General features: G+C 42.1%; 2 protein-coding genes and 1 long non-coding RNA gene across 7 annotated transcripts in view; 2 read left to right on the top strand and 1 right to left on the bottom strand.

The window, feature by feature from the left end:
* Positions 1-9,464, top strand: part of otud7b (OTU deubiquitinase 7B) — a 25,003-nt gene extending 15,539 nt beyond the window's left edge. For 3 of the 5 annotated variants that reach the window (XM_060861248.1, XM_060861246.1, XM_060861244.1), the window contains 9 exons: positions 1-182; positions 546-647; positions 1,026-1,153; positions 1,314-1,420; positions 1,570-1,697; positions 2,210-2,359; positions 2,789-2,903; positions 3,490-3,574; positions 3,690-9,464. The exon at positions 1-182 is cut by the window's left edge and continues 52 nt beyond it. In XM_060861248.1, the coding sequence (XP_060717231.1) occupies positions 1-182; positions 546-647; positions 1,026-1,153; positions 1,314-1,420; positions 1,570-1,697; positions 2,210-2,359; positions 2,789-2,903; positions 3,490-3,574; positions 3,690-5,099 (2,407 nt within the window). In that variant the 3' untranslated portion in view covers positions 5,100-9,464. The remainder of the gene's footprint in view (positions 183-545; positions 648-1,025; positions 1,154-1,313; positions 1,421-1,569; positions 1,698-2,209; positions 2,360-2,788; positions 2,904-3,489; positions 3,575-3,689) is intronic. The other 2 variants (XM_060861247.1, XM_060861245.1) reach the window with 1 other exon arrangement.
* A 513-nt stretch (positions 9,465-9,977) lies between these two features.
* On the bottom strand, positions 9,978-11,494 carry LOC132840005 (uncharacterized). Its single transcript, XR_009647786.1, has 2 exons — positions 11,363-11,494; positions 9,978-10,312 (listed from the first exon to the last, which is right to left on the bottom strand). It is a non-coding gene; the product is annotated as an uncharacterized LOC132840005 (long non-coding RNA).
* Positions 11,495-11,837: 343 nt separating this feature from the next.
* The window catches only part of mtmr11 (myotubularin related protein 11), a 26,824-nt gene continuing 21,161 nt past the window's right edge, over positions 11,838-17,500 (top strand). The window contains exon 1 of the mRNA XM_060861274.1: positions 11,838-12,025. Within this exon, the coding sequence (XP_060717257.1) occupies positions 11,972-12,025 (54 nt within the window). The 5' untranslated portion in view covers positions 11,838-11,971. The remainder of the gene's footprint in view (positions 12,026-17,500) is intronic.

The raw sequence follows: 17,500 nt of genomic DNA, 5'->3' as shown, positions 1-17,500 counted from the left end.
GTCTCTGGCTCGCTCTCACGTATCCAGCGTAGGAGGCGGTGGCATTGGGACCGAGATGCTCCTGGACACCCCTGTCTGCACTTTCCAGCTGCCGGACCTCACCGTGTACCGTGAAGATTTCCGTGGCTTCATCGAGCGCGACCTCATCGAGCAGTCCATGATGGTGGCCCTTGAGCACGCAGGTTAGTCTTTTCATCATCTAAACATATAGAAACCAAATCCGGGTGAAACCACATTCCAAAATATGGACATGATCTCCATCTCAGTCCAGCGTTTATTTCTTAATCCACGTACGATTATTCCAGATCCTGCTTGAATTTTTCAGTGCGACATCAAACCTGTGTTGCGGCAATTTGATGTACTTAGTAATTGGTATCATTTTACTCCGTGCTTGTCATTTAATTGCATTTGTTTTACTTTTTCCCCGTTGACGACGTGTGTACTGTAGGGTGTGTACTGTAGGGCTTTCCCCTGTGCTCAGCTTTGTTTCACACAGCTGTCTGTGTAACATTTTCAGTGATCTAACACAATGTGAATGTGCGCAGGCCGGCTAAACTGGTGGACGAAGCTGGGTTCAGGATGCCAGAGTCTGTTGCCGTTGGCTACCAGTGGGGACGGAAACTGCCTCCTTCACGCCGCCTCTCTGGGTGAGTGCGTGATCAGCACTAAAGACTTCCACACACTCCTGTAACGAAGCAGCGGGTAAATCTTCCTCACAGCGCGCTACGGCTGTACAGATGGAGAGCACACATTAATGTTCTGATGCTGCCGATGCCAAAGAGAAGCTCGTCACAACTCATTAGTTTGTTTATTAGAACTTTATTAGCGTCTGAAGGGTATAAATCAGGGTTTGATGATAAAAAAAAAAAAAAAAAGATCATTACAGGAGGAAATTATGTGTCAGAAAGAAAAGACACCACAGCATTGATGAATTCTCGATTCTGATTGGTCAGAAGGTGTTGGTTGTTTTTGACAGTAGTGCAGCAGGTTTATATTTCTAAACTTAATTCAACATGCCCATGCAGGTATGTGGGGTTTCCACGATCGAGACCTGATGCTGCGGAAGTCTCTGTACGCCCTGATGGACCACGGCCAGGAGAGAGAGGCGCTGAAGCGCAGGTGGAGGTGGCAGCAGACCATGCAGAACAAAGAGGTGAGTGTGTGAGGCTTGGGAGTAAACCTGCTGACTGCAGAATCTACACATAATGAAGTGTTGCAAAGGCGTCAGTCAGCTATGATAAACAGCCAGCACAAGATTCTAGACTAATTGCAGTCATTCCTTTGTGTGTGTGTGTGGGTGTGTGTGTGTGTAGTCAGGGCTGGTGTACACCGAGGAGGAATGGCAGAAGGAGTGGAATGAACTGTTGAAGTTGGCCTCTAGTGAACCCAGGATACACTACAGCACTAACAGCAGCAACGGGTTCATTTCTCTTTACTGCTTCTGTTTAAACATCTCAGCCTCAGCTCTGCTTCGTTTGTCCTCCTCTGTCAGACTGTCTTAAGCTAAAGGATTTGAAGATTTCCTTTGTGTGTTTGATTGGTCTGTGTGTGTGTGTTTGTGTTGTGTAGCGCCGAGTCGCAGGAGGAACCTGTGTATGAGAGTCTGGAGGAGTTCCATGTGTTTGTTCTGGCTCATGTTCTCCGTAGGCCCATAGTCGTGGTGGCCGACACCATGCTGAGAGACTCGGGAGGAGAGGGTAGGACACACACACACACACACACACACACACACACACACACACACACACACACATATTGGAGAAAATTCTATAAAAACTGAATTTTAATCATAATAAATTAAAGATAACAGAAAATTAAAATGGTACAAACCTAAAGATGAGGAAAGACACTGACAAACCAAACCAACAAATGAACCGAATAACAAAGCAACCAAACAAATAAATCAACAATCAAGTAAACAAACCAACTGGTAGCCAAACACCAAAAACACAAACTGACCATCCAATCATCCAACCTACATGATAATCATCATACAAACCAACAAAAAATGCATCCAATAGCAACCCAATCAACAGACAACAAGCAAAACAACCAACCACCAAAGACACAAGCTAATAAAGAACAAGACGACAAATCAATCACCAAAAGAAAACAAACCAGACAACCAACATACAACTGAACTGTCTTTGTACACAAAGCTCACACTGTCAACTTTAAATGTTAATTTGTTTTTAATTGCATGTTCCAGCTTTTGCCCCGATTCCATTTGGTGGGATTTATCTACCCCTGGAGGTCCAGGCTCACAAGTGTCACCGCTCGCCGCTGGTCCTGGCCTACGACCAAGCGCATTTCTCTGCCCTGGTTTCCATGGAGCAAAAGGACGGTTCCAAAGAACAAGGTAAGGAGGACAAGCTGTGATGTCAGCTGTCTAAAGCCCCCGCAGAGGGTATTTATTACTGACTAATTTAATGCGAATTACCATATTAGTACCTCAAGGTTTGGTAACACAACTAATTTTCATAGATAAAATTTATCCGAATCTTTATTGGTGAAGATAGAAGTCTTTTTGTCTGTTTTTGTACACAACAATGTGCCACACAGCATCAGAACCCATCAGTAAGACTTTTTAAGATGCAGCGGGATGTGGGATGATCCATTATTTCAGCAGGTCACTACATGATGCAGTTAAACAGACATCCTGGACCCAAATGCTTATGATTAAATGCACCAGAGTTAATAAAACTGCGATCTGAAACACTATTACTGTGAGCCCTGAGGCGAGGGCTCTTAAAGATGATGTATTGATTAAACAGTTGCTTCCTTGCAGTGGTGATTCCTCTGACTGACTCGGATTATAAGATGCTTCCTGTGCACTTTGCTGTGGATCCTGGCAAGGACTGGGAGTGGGGCAAAGACGACGTGGACAACGTGATGCTCGCTAGGTACCAACCTCATTTCATATAAGAGGAAGAGCCAGTTATATCAAAGAATAAGTTTTATCTTTTCCTAGAAAGCTTTTAAAGTGCTTTATAACACAGGAGTGTTTGAGTCTTGATTCTGTTTGGTCAGAGGCTTTAAAATGTTTGGTCAGAGGCTTTAAAAAGAGGTCTAAAATTGACTGTCATGCAGTAGGTCAAATTCAGTAACAAAACTTTTATATTGGTCTATTATAGTACTGGAGTCTCGTACAGGTCTAATTTTATAATCTGTTATTTATTAAATGTCAATGAAAGACTGAAACGCACAGAATCTAATCCTCTTCTAAGTGTCTCTAATTTAAGATGCTCTGAGGATTCAGAACCTGCTGCATTACAGGTGTCACCTGGCTCATGCCAAAGATTAACAACACTTTAGTGTAGTCACTTAATGGAGATTATATTTAAACTCTCGCTCTGAATAGAACACAGGTAAAATTGTAAAAAATCACCAGTCTGAATTGACAAATGCTGTTTGTTGGTTATACAATTCATATATTTATTAGATGTACAAAATGTGAATTATGGATTGAGGTTTCGTTCCTCTTTTCAGTGTTACTTTATCTCTGGAGGCGAAGCTCCACCTGCTGCACACCTACATGAACGTAACATGGCTTCCTTTGCCGTGTGAGGTACAGGTGAGCCTCTTACCTGAGACCAGCAACCATTTGCCCAAAGAATATAACAGTAATATGGTTTGTTTTTTAAATGTATTTTTTGCTTAGATCTAATTTTGTGTCTTCTTCCCTACAGCAAGCACCTCTGGCCCAACCCGAGTCTCCGACCGCCTCAGCCGGAGAGGACGCTCGCACGCCTCCGGACTCTGGTGAATCCGATAAAGAGTCTGTGAGCAGCAGCTCCAACGGAAATGGGGACAGCAGCGCAACAGGCAGCAGCAGCGGAACAGCAGGCAAATCCTCCAGCTCCTCGAGTTCATCCAGCAGCGGCTCAACCGGAACGATGGGTAAGGAGAAGAACAAAAAGGACAAAGAAAAGGACAAGGATAAAGATAAGAAGAGGGCAGACTCGGTGGCCAACAAGCTGGGAAGCTTTGGCAAGAGTTTGGGCAGCAAGCTGAAGAAGAACGTGGGTGGATTGATGACAGGAAAAGCTGCGGCAGGTGGACCAGGAAAACCTGAAGGTGCAGAGAAGAAAAAAGGGTCCCTTCGCGGACGCAAAGACAGCAGGGACGGAAAAGACGGCTCTTCCTCGACCAATCCCGGCTCGGAGGACTCGGGCAAAGGCTCTCCGTCCTCGCAGAACGGAAACAGCTCTTCGGAAGGAGACTCGTACAAGTACAGTGCTGACGTAAAGGCGAGTCTGAGCATCCTGCGTGCAGCTATGCAGGGTGAAAGACGCTACATTTTTGCCGGCCTTCTGACTACAAGCGATAGGCAGCCGTACCAGGAAGAGATGATTCAGCGATACCTTTTGGATGCTGAGGAACGTTTTCGTGCAGAGCAGGAGCAGAAAAGGGAGGCTGAGCGCAAAGCGGTAATAAATGGAGCACAAGCCAAGAAAGAGCAGTCAGAAACTGGCTTACGTGGCTTTGACGGAAAAGAGGATGTGACCGAAGCGCCGCATCCCCATTATAACACCGTCAAATCACCCTCTTTTACCCCATCAATGTATACAGGTGTTGTGCCCATTCCTAGAGCCAACTTCCTGGAACACTCACCCTCGCCACTCCCCCAGCACCTTCACATTTCCGGTTACATGGACACCCGCCGCCAGCTAGCTGGTGGCTCACCATCCACTTACCCAGGCCTGCCGTCCTACGCCACCCTACCACGCCACTGCCCCCTGAGCCAAGGCCCCGTCCATGCTCACACTCATTACCATCCACCAACCCCTAGCTGTGCAGCACCTTGCTTCTCATCCGCTTACAACCATCCGCAGGATATACCTGAGCTCCACAGTGAGTCGGTTGCTGGCGCGTATGCCAACGGCTTGCTATCAGGACTGGACAGCCGAGGAGGGCCGCCACCGGTCAGGCACTATTCTCTGGGCAGCGCTGGTGGATTGGCAAGCCTGCAGTCAACCCGGTGCCGAACACCGACCTGCAACTATTACGGACACCCAGAAACCTGCAATTACTGCTCGTACTGCTACAGAGAGGAGCTGAAAAGAAGAGAAACTGACACAGCCATGCACAGGTTCTAAGGTGGAACCACATTTACCTGGTACCTTGTAGTGCTGTCTTCTCCACGTGAGACTCAGCAGGTCTCAAGCAGGATTTCAACGGGCCTTCCTGTGCCGTCGTGAAGGGACTACGCTTAGTCAACACTAAGGGGATGGGGCACAAAGTCAGGAGTCCGTACCTCTGTTGCTTTTGCAGTGGATTTTAGGCGGTAGATTTGTTGTCGGCGCTGTCGTGCCGTTCTTACTCGCTATGTCACCGTCGCAACACTTCACGATTGCGATGAGTATCGAGGCAGTCTTTTTTTTGTCCTGAGTGGGGCAGACTTGTGCTGCATTGCGTAAAAGACATGACATGCAAAATATTTGACATGAAGCACAACCAGAAGATGCACATGTGTACAGCTTCACATTTACTAGACTTTCAGTGACTCTTGGGGGAATGTTGGCATGGGATGAATAAGGTTTTAGTAGAGCCCATTTTGCCATATGATTGTAGAGAAAAGATTTTTTTTTTTTCTTCTCCTCCCCCCCCAATGTTTCAGCTCTGCCCCAAAGCCATGTCCTAACAGGATTCTTCTGACCATTTTGCTCGTCTGGCATCTCCAAAACCTTAGGCAGTCAAATTTCTGACTGTATAGTAACTTGTTGTAGGTGAAGGTGAGGCGTGAATCTAGCAGGTACAGAAAGCAGTTAACATCGTGTCCACATCAGCAAGACACTCGTTAAGGCGCCGTATTAATTTCTCCGAATTAATGACACTAGTTCATCCTGCTGTAATCATCTGCTAAAGTCTTTAGATATTGTTACCCTCAAATAAAGTACTCGAAGGTTTGAGGAATATTTTTGAAATCCTCTGAAGCTAAATCCCACCTGTAGGGCAAATAGAAATAGCAAGACGTGCTGTTTTTTTGTTTTTTTTTCCCCCTAAATAATAAAAGGTGCATCAGTGGACTTTTCTCTGCACAAAGTCAAGCACTTTTCTAGTATCCTGACATTGTGTGTTTTTCTTTGGTGTGAAGATAATGAAGACGTTCGACTGTTCTGTTCACCATCAGACGGTGTGTTGGTGAGACTCCGTGAAGGAGCTCAACGATAATTTGACTCGACCTCGCTGTTTCCTAGTTGCCTTTCCTAGTCTCGCTCCAGTCCTTGTCGAGATTATTGAACGTACAGGTTAATTTCTCAAAGCACTGGTGAAATATAGTTTTCAGAAGTAGGCATGTGTCCATAATGAAAAACCACAGCATTGGTATTCTGAAGTAAATGAGCGTGTTTATACGGATCCTTATTTCAAACATATCTAGAAGAAATGAGATGAACTTCTGAAAAGCTAGTAAAATGTGTGAATAATGCTAATAAACCCTAATAAACAAATAGTAAATTATTTTTTAAAAATCCGAGGTACTCGATTCTCCGTACACTGAATACTGCTTTTACTACAAACCCGAAAGAAAGAAAAAAACAACAAAAACAAATGTCTGTCTTTTTATTTAAAAACGTTCTTGTTCACCTGCTGATCTCATCTCGTTGACCCGTTGTCGTCGGTCAGTGCACGAGAGCTGAAGAAATCAATCGGCGTAGTCGAAAACGAACACGAGAGCACCGTCAGTCTTTAAAAAAAAGCAAACAAAAAAAAAAAACGGCCATAACGAACGAGTGTACAGCCTGTAGGACGGTTCCTTGGTATAATCCTGCGTGTTGTACTGTGTGTAATGTAGTCCGTCGCACTGCGTTTAAGATACAAAAAAAAAAAAGAAAAAGCTTCAAAGTGAACACACTTACTCATTTCTCTGAACTATGCTTTAGTGCTTTAAAAATTAGTGAACGGTGCTGCTGAGATTCTTGGGCTCGCTAAGCGCTAAGCTCCAGAACCTGAAGATGTTCTCCTGCACTGCTCTGCTATATGCAATAATTCAGTTTTCTGTTGACCAAAAAACTGCATCAGTACTGTTCTTGTGACCCCTTAAAGTGGCAACCGGGTGTATGTTAATACACCGTGAACGGTTCTGATTGTAAGATGAGCTACAGGGAAGGGTTTTTTTTTTCCGTTAACGTGATTCGCTGTTTTGTCCAGTGGAGGGCGCAGTTGTGTAGTTCTTCAGTATTTGGTTTGTTAAATAGCTGAGAAAACACCAACAGTATCAGTAATTATTATTAATAACCCAGTAAAAGTGCTAAAAAGTGCTTCAGATTTCTAAACTCTAGGGTTGCACCGATTTCCATCTTAATCTCCATCTTTTAGCTAAGTTTCTGTAGGTTTCACGTGAGAGCAACTGCCTACAGAAGTAACATTACCTACAGTCTTAGATTCAAGGGTTATTTAAAGGCTCTTTAAGGGTTCTTTAAGGGCTCTTTGATGGTTCTGTAAGGGTTCTTTAAAGGCTCTGTAAGGGTTCTGTAAGGGTTCTTTAAAGGCTCTGTAAGGGTTCTGTAAGGGTTCTTTAAAGGCTCTGTAAGGGTTCTGTAAGGGTTCTTTGCTTCCTGAAAGGTTTCTAATACTGAAACCCTCGTTGTTGGATTCTATGTAGAACCTTTAAGGGTCCCTACAAATTTCCATGCGTATTTACATATTTATACGCAGATCTTTTTTCATTCTTCCATCTGAACACAAAGGAGTTTATTTGTAAATCATTCATTTACACAAGACATTTGGTATCGACAGTCTACCAGTTATTTAATATCCTACGTTTCACTCGTGATTTTGAGTAAACGTACGTATAAGGAAGCTCTCGGTAACGTGACCCATCAAAAACGTTTCGTTGTCGATGAGTTACTGTGAGTTTTAATTTATTTATCTGTCACACGGTCCGGTTTCATTTCTTTCTGTTAGACAGCAGTTTAATGAACATTTTGTTGAACTCGGTCGCTTCACAGAAACTCTTCTAATAAAGTGAATAATTAATAACGTTGCCCTATAAAAGGATCGAGGCGTTTCCGTCACCAGTTACTTGGCATTTTGAGGTTTTCAGTGAGCATTTTGTGAGTGCGGCTAACTGGAAATCAGCTTTGTTTGTTTTGTTTTTTTTACATTTATTGAGGAAAGTCAGTATGGAAATCTGGCAAGATTTTATTTTTCCTGGTTTCACATTTACACACACACCTGAACCCGGTGGTCTGAGTCCTGAGGCTTGTATACGTTCTGCTCCACCATTGAACTCCTTCAACATTTACTTTTGTATATTTTAATACCTAAGCATTTAAATGCTTAGCTATTAATTTACCAGCTGGTCAACTAAAGCTCACTGCTTGCTTCCGTACATTTATTCTGGTGTATTAGTCAGGAGGATTTTGTGTAGGTTGCAAAGAATGTCCTTAAACTTGTTTGAGATTTTTAAAAAAATATTTTCCGTGTTTTTTTCCCCCCCAAATCCAGTCCAATATCTAACAACAACGTGTGTGTGTGTGTGTGTGTGTGTGTGTGTGTGTGTGTGTGTGTGTGTGTGTGTGTGTGTGTAGTCCACTTAAAAGTATTATAGTTAAAACCACAAACTTGTCCCCACCAAAAACAATCCAGCTGAACGTTTGTTTGTTTGTTTGTTTTTTCTTTCCATTTCTCTGTTGTTTCTTGCTGTAGCTAACGTTCGTCTTAACACAACGCACTATCACTAAACCTTTTTTTGTATTTAAAAACAAAAACAAAGACGGCGGTTGTACAAATACGTTCGAGTTATTTTTGTACAGTGAGAGCAGTTTTACAGTGTTTCTAACAATGAGAATGTACAGGGTTTGTGGGACACTGAGGAAAGAGAAGGGATGAAGCAGTCAGTATTCGTGTGTGTGTGTGTGTGTGTGTGTGTGTGTGTGTGTGTGTGTGTGTGAGAGAGAGAGAGAGACGGAGAGAGATTTAAAGGCTGATCAACAGGAGCCTCTTCAGTGCTCTGGACTCTCGTGCAAACACTAATTTCTTCTAAAAGACCTAAAATGCTATGATTTTGAATATGTATATTTATAATAAGATTTTTTTTTCCTAAAGTTTTTTTTTTTCTCCTTCCTTCCAAAACTAGGATGTTCTTTCTTAGCTTGGTGTCTCTGACAGGCCTCCAGACTTTTCATTTCGACTCAGCAGGCTTCATTTTGTTGTGGTGTACCAGACTTGACTATTTTTATACTGTATATTTTAACGTGTGACAGAACGCCGTTCATCAGCTTCCACCCGTTTGCATGAGACTGAACCTGGTGCATGTACAGATGCAATTTATTCAACCAAATTTTTTATTCTTTTGGTTAATCGGGCAAATTTGGGTCGGTTATTTCCGTTTGCATTACGAGGCAGGCACCGGCTGTGTGACGATGCAATCTACATTGAAAGAACATCTGGTTTTTATGTTTGTTTTATTTTTTTTTTTCCTTTTGCACAGTTCGAATAAAATTCTTATTGTATTTAAAGTGTTTGCGTTTGTTTCCTTTCACTATTTATGTAAACCATTTATACTTTAGCACATTAAGATTTCAGTCAGCGTACAAACAAAAGTCAGGATTGCTGTGCTAGAAATGAATATTGTTAATAATACTTCCATCCATAGTTTGATTATTTTACTCAAACACCGCACAACGTTTAACCTACGACTCCATCTGAACCAGCTGTTACTATGGAAACAATACTATATTACAATGTGTGCATTAATATTGATATTAACATCTAATTAGCATATAATGTAGATGTTAACTGCTGCTAGTGGAGATGAATCAGCCCCTTCTGACCAATCAGAATCCAACACAGAATGCGATCGCTACAATTTCAAGCCCTGAAGTCTGTAAACTGGATCGTTTCTGCTTACAGCGGAGTAAAACGAATCTGTTCGATTGACACGACATAACCAGATCTCACTAAGGTCTGAAATGAAATTGTGCAGCTTGAATAATTCATCTGTCACCAGGAATTACACACTGATCCAACGATGAGATATAAAACATCAGAAGTTGTATTTCATTGCTGCTGCGATCCTTAAATCTGCTGTGGAGTTTAAAATTTAATTTGGCTCTCGGTTAAAATGCTTGAACTGCTTCATTTAAATGTCCATAATAAAGTCTCAGTAAGAGTGTGATAAATTAGTCATACGGCTGTTGATAGATCCAGGGTCGGTTTTCATTTCTTTTTGGCTTTGCGGGTATCTGTTTCAGTGGAGAGCTGACAGAGCCCTGAGCTCACAGTCACGTCTGATCACATCACATCACATCAGATCTGTACGAGCGCTGAAGCTGTAAGGCTCCGGAGAACTCGCACGTCGACCGTCCTGAACAGACAAACAGGTAAGAATAGAAGGTAAAGTTTTGCTTATGAAGCTGTTTAATGCTACATGTGGAGGAGCACGAATGAATTGTTCATACTTTCAGTTTTTTTTTTGTGGATTCTGTCCATTAGTGAGTTTCATTTATGTTCCTTTATTTACGCTATTAGTTTATTTGTAGCTGTAAGGTGAGTTTTCTGTCTTCCTATTGGTCAGTTTAAAATGAGCACCATAGCAACACTTATTCTGAAAGTTTAATAAGAAAATTCAGTTAATCAGTGTGGTACAAGTGGAATAAAAAGGTGAGTACGTGAGCGAGTGTGTGTGTGTGTGTGCGCGTGAGGTGTGTGTGCGCGTGAGGTGTGTGTGTGTGTGAGGTGTGTGTGTGAGTGAATGAGAGAGTGTGTGTGTGAGGTGTGTGTGTGAGGTGAGTGAGTGTGAGGTATGTGTGATTGTGTATGCGTTTGTGTGAGGTGAGTGAATGTGTGTGTGAGTGAGTATGTGAGTGAGTGTGTGTGAGTGATTGTGTGAGTGAGTGAGTGTGTGAGGTGTGTGTGTGAGGTGAGTGAATGTGAGGTGTGTGTGATTGTGTATGCGTTTGTGTGAGGTGAGTGAATGTGTGTGTGTGCGCGTGTGTGAGGTGTGTGTGTGTGTGAGTGAATGAGAGAGAGTGTGTGTGTGAGGTGTGTGTGTGAGGTGAGTGAGTGTGAGGTATGTGTGATTGTGTATGCATTTGTGTGAGGTGAGTGAATGTGTGTGTGTGAGTGAGTATGTGAGTGAGTGTGTGTGTGTGTGTGTGAGGTGAGTGAGTGTGAGGTGTGTGTGATTGTGTATGCGTTTGTGTGAGGTGAGTGAATGTGTGTGTGAGTGAGTGTGTGTGTGTGTGTGTGAGTGAGGTGAGTGTGTGAGTGAGTTAGTGTGTGTGTGAGTGTGTGTGTGAGGTGAGCGTGTGTGTGAGGTGAGTGTGTGTGAGGTGAGTGAGTGAGTGTGTTTAATAAAGTACAAAAGAAGTAAAAAGTTAGACATTGCTCTAAACCAAAAAAAAAAACAACAAACCGTTAAACGATTCCGAATCAAACCCTCATACCGCTCGCGCGCTGTCCCTTTAAGAGCGAGAGGCGCGCGTGCCCTTTTCTTCCCTTCTGTTTTTTTCTCGTCACTGTGTAAAAGCGTCAGTGTCGTTTTCACGATGGCGAAGGGAGTAAACAAGAGGAAAGTCATTTTACTCAGGTTTAATCAGTCCGAAGCTCTCCTACTGGTCTCTTTGTTCTAGAGGAAAACGTGTATGGCGCTAATGAGGAAGATTCTTCAGCTGGATTTAAAGCGTTAAACTACAGAGAGAGGGAGAGAGAGTGGGGGGAGAGAGAGAGGGACATAGAGGGGACAGAGAGAGAGCGAGAGAGGGACAGAGAGGAGAGAGAGAGTGGTGAGAGAGAGAGGGACAGAAAGGAGAGAGAGTGGTGAGAGAGAGAGAGGGACAGAGAGTGGTGAGAGAGAGGAGAGAGAGGGGGGAGAGAGGGACAGAGACAGAGGGACAGAGACAGAGAGAAAGACACAGAAAGAGAGAGAGAGATGGGGCACAGGGCAATACATTTAGACCAAAAACCTTTACATTAACTCGGTTTTGTGTTTATTGTGTAATTAAATATTATTTCTACTGAGAAGATGTTAACTGGATCTAAAACAACGTTTAAAGTGCGACAGCTACCAGATCTGAAGGTAAGACCTTTATACAACAAAATAATAAAACATAAACCTCAAATCCTTTATTTACACACGTCTTAAAGCTTAAATAGACCATATTAAAAGCTAAAACGACAAAATACAAAAAGACAAGACAAAAAAGTTTTCTATGACCTCAAACTGAGCGAATGAGACGAGTCACTCATGTTATAGAGGAATCAAGTTAAAAAAACGTATTTAACTTGTTTACTAAGTTTATTAAGTGTTCTACATAAACAAGGTGTAAGAAAGAACTGAAATAAATGCAGGTTTTTCAAAACACCGGAGTTTAAGTATGTATTTTATTTTTTATCAAGTGGCTTGAACAATGTGTGGTTTGTTATCGTGATTCATTTATACGATATTAAATTGAACCTATTATCGTTTAATAATTCACTGAATGTTTAAGCATGTTGTGAGTAATAAATTCCGTTCAATCTGTCGAGTCTCTGTTGAATTTTTTCAACAAACGGAATTAAACTGGGGCGATATTAAATATAGTATCGATATATTTAATAATCAAAATATTTCTATATAGATATTTATAATAAAAATATCGTAAGCGAGTCATTTAAATCATCTGAGCAAACGTTACGTTTACAAACCAAACAAACAAGAAAATAAAATCTCGTCCCAAAAATCCGCAGTTAAAGATATCGTCTACATTCTGCTTTACGTCATCGATCGACATAGTCTGGAAAACGAACTCGCGTAAACTCGGGTCAACAAAAAGTCAACTTGATGTAAAAGATTTTTTTTTCTCCAGTTAGCATGTTGTGTCTAGGTTCTGTCAAGGCTGCAGTTGTATCAGTGTCTGTTGTATCACTCATAAATGTTTTCGGGGACTTCAGGTCATCGGGGTTCTTTTGCTCAGAACGTCACTGAATCGGCTGACGTTATCATAAAAATGCTAAAAATGTAAAGTAAATTGAAACATTGTAAATAAAAAAACAACAACAAATTTTTAATACAGAATGATGCAAAATGTTGCATGTTGAAAGAGTAAATGTAGTAAGAAGCGAGCCAGCCAGGAGTACCACCAAACAGAGCAATGCACTTGGCAATTGACAAAATGTGCTAATCACTAAACAGTTTCATTATTCCAGTCTAACAACGCTAACCCTGACCAGTTAGCTAAAACAGCTTCCTTCCCCTGTGTAATACACCTTCTTGTGCCTGTAGACTACAGAAAATGTTTTTGCTTGTTTTGTTTGTTTTTTTTGTTTGTTTTTTTTTTAAAATAAAATTAGAATTTTCCTTTAATTTATTTCATGATTTAATTCCTGACCCCATGAGCTCAGTGCGTTTTGGTGAGAAAAAGAAAAGCCGTTTGTTTCTAATTTGCCGGAGTGTTATTTTGTTGAGCGCTAGTGTGTGTGTGTGTGTTATGTGGGATGTGGTAGCTCAGTGGTTAGGGTGTTCGACTACTGATCGGAAGGTAGTGTATGCTACCAAGTTGCCACTGCAGGGCCCCTGAGCAAGGCCCTTAACCCTCAATTGTTCAGGTGTATAAACTGAAAAAAATGTAAGTCACTCTGGATAAGAGTGTCTGCTAAATGCTGTAAATGTGTGTGGTTTTTATTGTAAACACTCCTCTGTGTTACAGATCTTGATTAGACTGTGCTGTTATTGTGATTTGGCAGTAACAGTAATTAGACTGCTCCAAGCCCATAGTTAGGTTGATGTTCCTGCCACGTACAGTAGCGCTCAGGCAGCACTTTATTTAGACACTGTAATCTTTTGTCTGCGTGTGTATGGAGGTTAACCTGAATTCCTGCTTGTGCAGCCTGGACTTTAGCGCTGCATATAAAACAGTCTTTGTTCTCACGCTGAGAGAACTGATGCTCGTGGGCGTGGCCTTTTCAGCCATTGGGTGTTTTATTTCCAGTATTCACATGCTTCATTCACAGATTAGATTAGCAAAACTAGCACACAATACTAGACATTTCTTGTTCTTTGTAATGTCACTATATTCCTTCATTTCATCACATGACACCACGGCTCTATCGTTCTTGACCCTCAGATAGTAAACATTTGAAAGCGTAACCGCTAACACTGGAGACTCCTTCCATAAATTTTTGATTTTTCTGTTGAATTCAGTTGGTTTTTTTTTAAATGCATTTTGAAAGCGAGCTGTTGCTTAGCTGCTAGAATGTGTTTAGGATTTTATTAATTATTTATTTGTGGAGATATTAGTTTGCGGATAAAATCGAACTAAATATTCTATTTTAATCTAGATTGTTTCCTGTTTTTAAGGTTCTCTCTCTCCCTTTATTTCTCTCTCTCTCTCCGTCTCTCCGTCTGGTTATTTTGAGGAAACCCCTCACCCTCCCTGCTCAACGCTTGCGTGCATAACGGTGATGTTCTCAACATCTGGCTGTTTCCATGGCAACCAGAGGCAGGAAAAAGTGGGAGCATGTGACATACTGGTCTTACCATGGCTATGCATATAATGGATATTGAAAAGGAATCCCTGTGTGTGTGTGTGTGTGTGTGTGTGTGTGTGTGTGTGTGTGTTAGAGACAATAAATGTCGGTCACACAGGATTGCTTTTTTTTTCTTCCCCACTGCTGTTTTTTGCCAGCTCTAACCGCTCATCCATCCCTTGCTAGGTTAAAAGTCAGCATGTGCACAGTTTAATTTATGCTTTTAAAAACCCCAAAATAGGAATCTGTCATTATTGGCATGACAACAGCATAGGCATTCAATATTTTTATAGTTTGGAACATTTTCCTGCACAGAAAAGAACACAAACAACAAAAAAATGCCTTCAAGAACATTTCCACCACAGTGCAGTGCTGAGTTCTGGATTCTGATTGGTCAGAAGGTGGTCAGAGGTTCTGACAGTAGTGCAGCTACATCACAGGGTTAATGAAGGAGTCTCCAGTGTCAGAGCTGAAGAAGAAGAGTTCTGTGGGGGTGGGGTGGGGGGGGGTGTTTTCTATTATTAGCATCAAGAGAGAGAAAAAGAGATGGCTTGATTGTTTAGAGCTGCTATAACGTGTAACACATAAAGTGACAACAGGAACTAATCATTACATTTAAATGTGAATGCATAATAATTAATTAATGCACACCAGGCTTTAATAAATTTGATAATGGATTTCAGGTGTATAGCTTTGTCATGGATTATTCTTCTATAAGAGTGTGACAGTTTTTTTTGTTGTTTTTTAATGCTGCAGCTGATTTTAGATTTTCATTGTAAGTGCTTTTAAGTCAACATCATTTCCGTTCTGTTTTGTCAGCACAGAGAAGTATTTGCTCATGGAAATCACACCTTTGTGGTGAAGTTAGGCAAGTGTGCAGACATGTGGGTGTAGCGAAGGCATCTGCTGAATGCACCCGCAGGTATTTCTGCTTATTTTACCTTCAGTGGTCTGAGTGGTTTGAACAGCTGCGTGTGGTCTTACAGTGGAAAAGACTTTCACACCTGTGTGTTGCTGCAGGCACAAGAAGGTGAACTACACAGGGGAAGGAAGCTGTTTTAGCTAACTGGTCAGAGTTAGAGTTGGCAGACTGGAATAAAGAAACTGTTTAGTGATTAGCACATTTTGTCAATTGCCAAGTGCATTGCTCTGTTCGGTGGTACTCCTGGCTGGCTCGCTTCTTACTACATTTACTCTTTCAACATGGAGATCAACTTTTTCTCATTTTTATTCCACATTTTCTGGCATCTTGACAATTCCTACCAGCTCTCCTCTATCACACCACAGAACACATGCTTCCACCAAGACATTTAAAGCCAGCCTGAAAAACAGCTCTGTAATCTCTCTTCCTCATGCATGAGCTCATATATGACCACAATGTGCTAATATTGCTGTGATGGACAGAACAAAGATTGCCCCGATCACCCAGAGATCACAGTTTTGTTCTCTCAATCTGAAGAGATTGTTTACTTGGGAGCTTTCTTGCACCTTGTTTCTAAATTAAGACCCTGGTGAATGGAGGTTTGAAATGTTCCATATGTTCCAGTGTACTGACTGGGATGTATTTAGTGTCACCACGGAGACGAACGTTCACAAAATGACGTGAATATAAACACGCTCCTGACCAGAAGGTTCAGTTACCTTCTGATACTCACTGTTTGGGTTGTGAGGAAGCAAACTCTCAGGCTGTCCACTTTGCTGTAGTAAAGTCTTGGATGTTGAGATTGTTGATGGAGATTTGTGTGTCTGTGTGAGCGTGCAACATGTTGGACAGCGGCTCAACGTGGTGCAGCTTTGTTTACTTGTGGCTGTAGATCAAGACTGAAAAAAAGCTACTGGTATAAATATGAGAGACACACACATACACACACACCCTTTCCATGTGGGCCATAACGTTACATGAAAGCAGACTTTTACCTTATCACTATAACTCTTTTTTTTTATGAGCTTTGCACCAAATAAATTGTATCTGGACCAGAGCGTGCTGGATTGTGTGTGAAAGAGGTCATCATGCCTGCTAACACTTCTAAGGTTTAGCGTGTATTTCGATCTCCATGAAGGTCGACCCATATTCTAAATATTTAGACGGCGGCGTGAAGTACGGTTTACATTTGATCCAGGTGTGCCGTGAAAGCGATCCTGCTTCACAGCAAAAGCATGAAACACCTTGACACGCCTTCAGAATCGCAGCTTTAAAGGATTCTGTTACTGTTTATAGGTTTTACGGCCCTGGAACTTTCCTCTCGTACTACTGCCAGGCACAACAGGTGGGAGAACAGTCGAGCTAGTGAATAATTCCAGTTAAATGCTGTGACGCTTAAACACCAGAGGTTTAGCCGTCAGACCACAGCTCGCTGACATGACAAATTCTTTCCAAGTTGCTACTCGCTTTGTTTACGTCTTGAATCTTGTTAAGGGCAGCTGCTCAGGGCCTCCAGTCCACCAGGGGGCATAGTTATTTTTAAAGGATAATGAGATGTAACATTTTTGGTTTTCTATCGAGATCCATCCATCCATCCATCCATCCATCCATTTTCTACCGCTTTTCCGAACTACCTCGGGTCACGGGGAGGCGTCATACATAAGGCAGGATACACCCTGGACGGAGTGCCAACCCATCGCAGGGCACACACACTCTCATTCACTCACACAATCACAAACTACAGACAATTTTCCAGAGATGCCAATCAACCTACCATGCATGTCTTTGGACCGGGGGAGGAAACCGTAGTACCCGGAGGAAACCCCCGAGGCACGGGGAGAACATGCAAACTCCACACACACAAGGCGGAGGTGGGAATCGAACCCCCAACCCTGGAGGTGTGAGGCGAACGTACAAACCACTAAGCCACCGTGCCCACTGTATCAAGATCTTTTTTAATATTAATACAGACTTATATGGAATTACAATCTTGTAAGATTTCAGTTCTCATCCAGAGTCCTAAGTGTAAATTTAGAATCTGGCTCCTGACGAATAACAGCCAGTTTAGCGTTTTTATAACAACACAATGTCCATGTAAAGTTTATTGTGACAGTAGAAGCTCAG

The sequence above is a fragment of the Tachysurus vachellii genome, chromosome 25 (assembly GCF_030014155.1).
Source record: "Tachysurus vachellii isolate PV-2020 chromosome 25, HZAU_Pvac_v1, whole genome shotgun sequence".
NCBI classification, from domain to species: domain Eukaryota; kingdom Metazoa; phylum Chordata; class Actinopteri; order Siluriformes; family Bagridae; genus Tachysurus; species Tachysurus vachellii.
The sequence above is the reverse complement of the archived record's forward strand: the minus strand, read 5'-3'. Positions and strand labels throughout refer to the sequence as shown.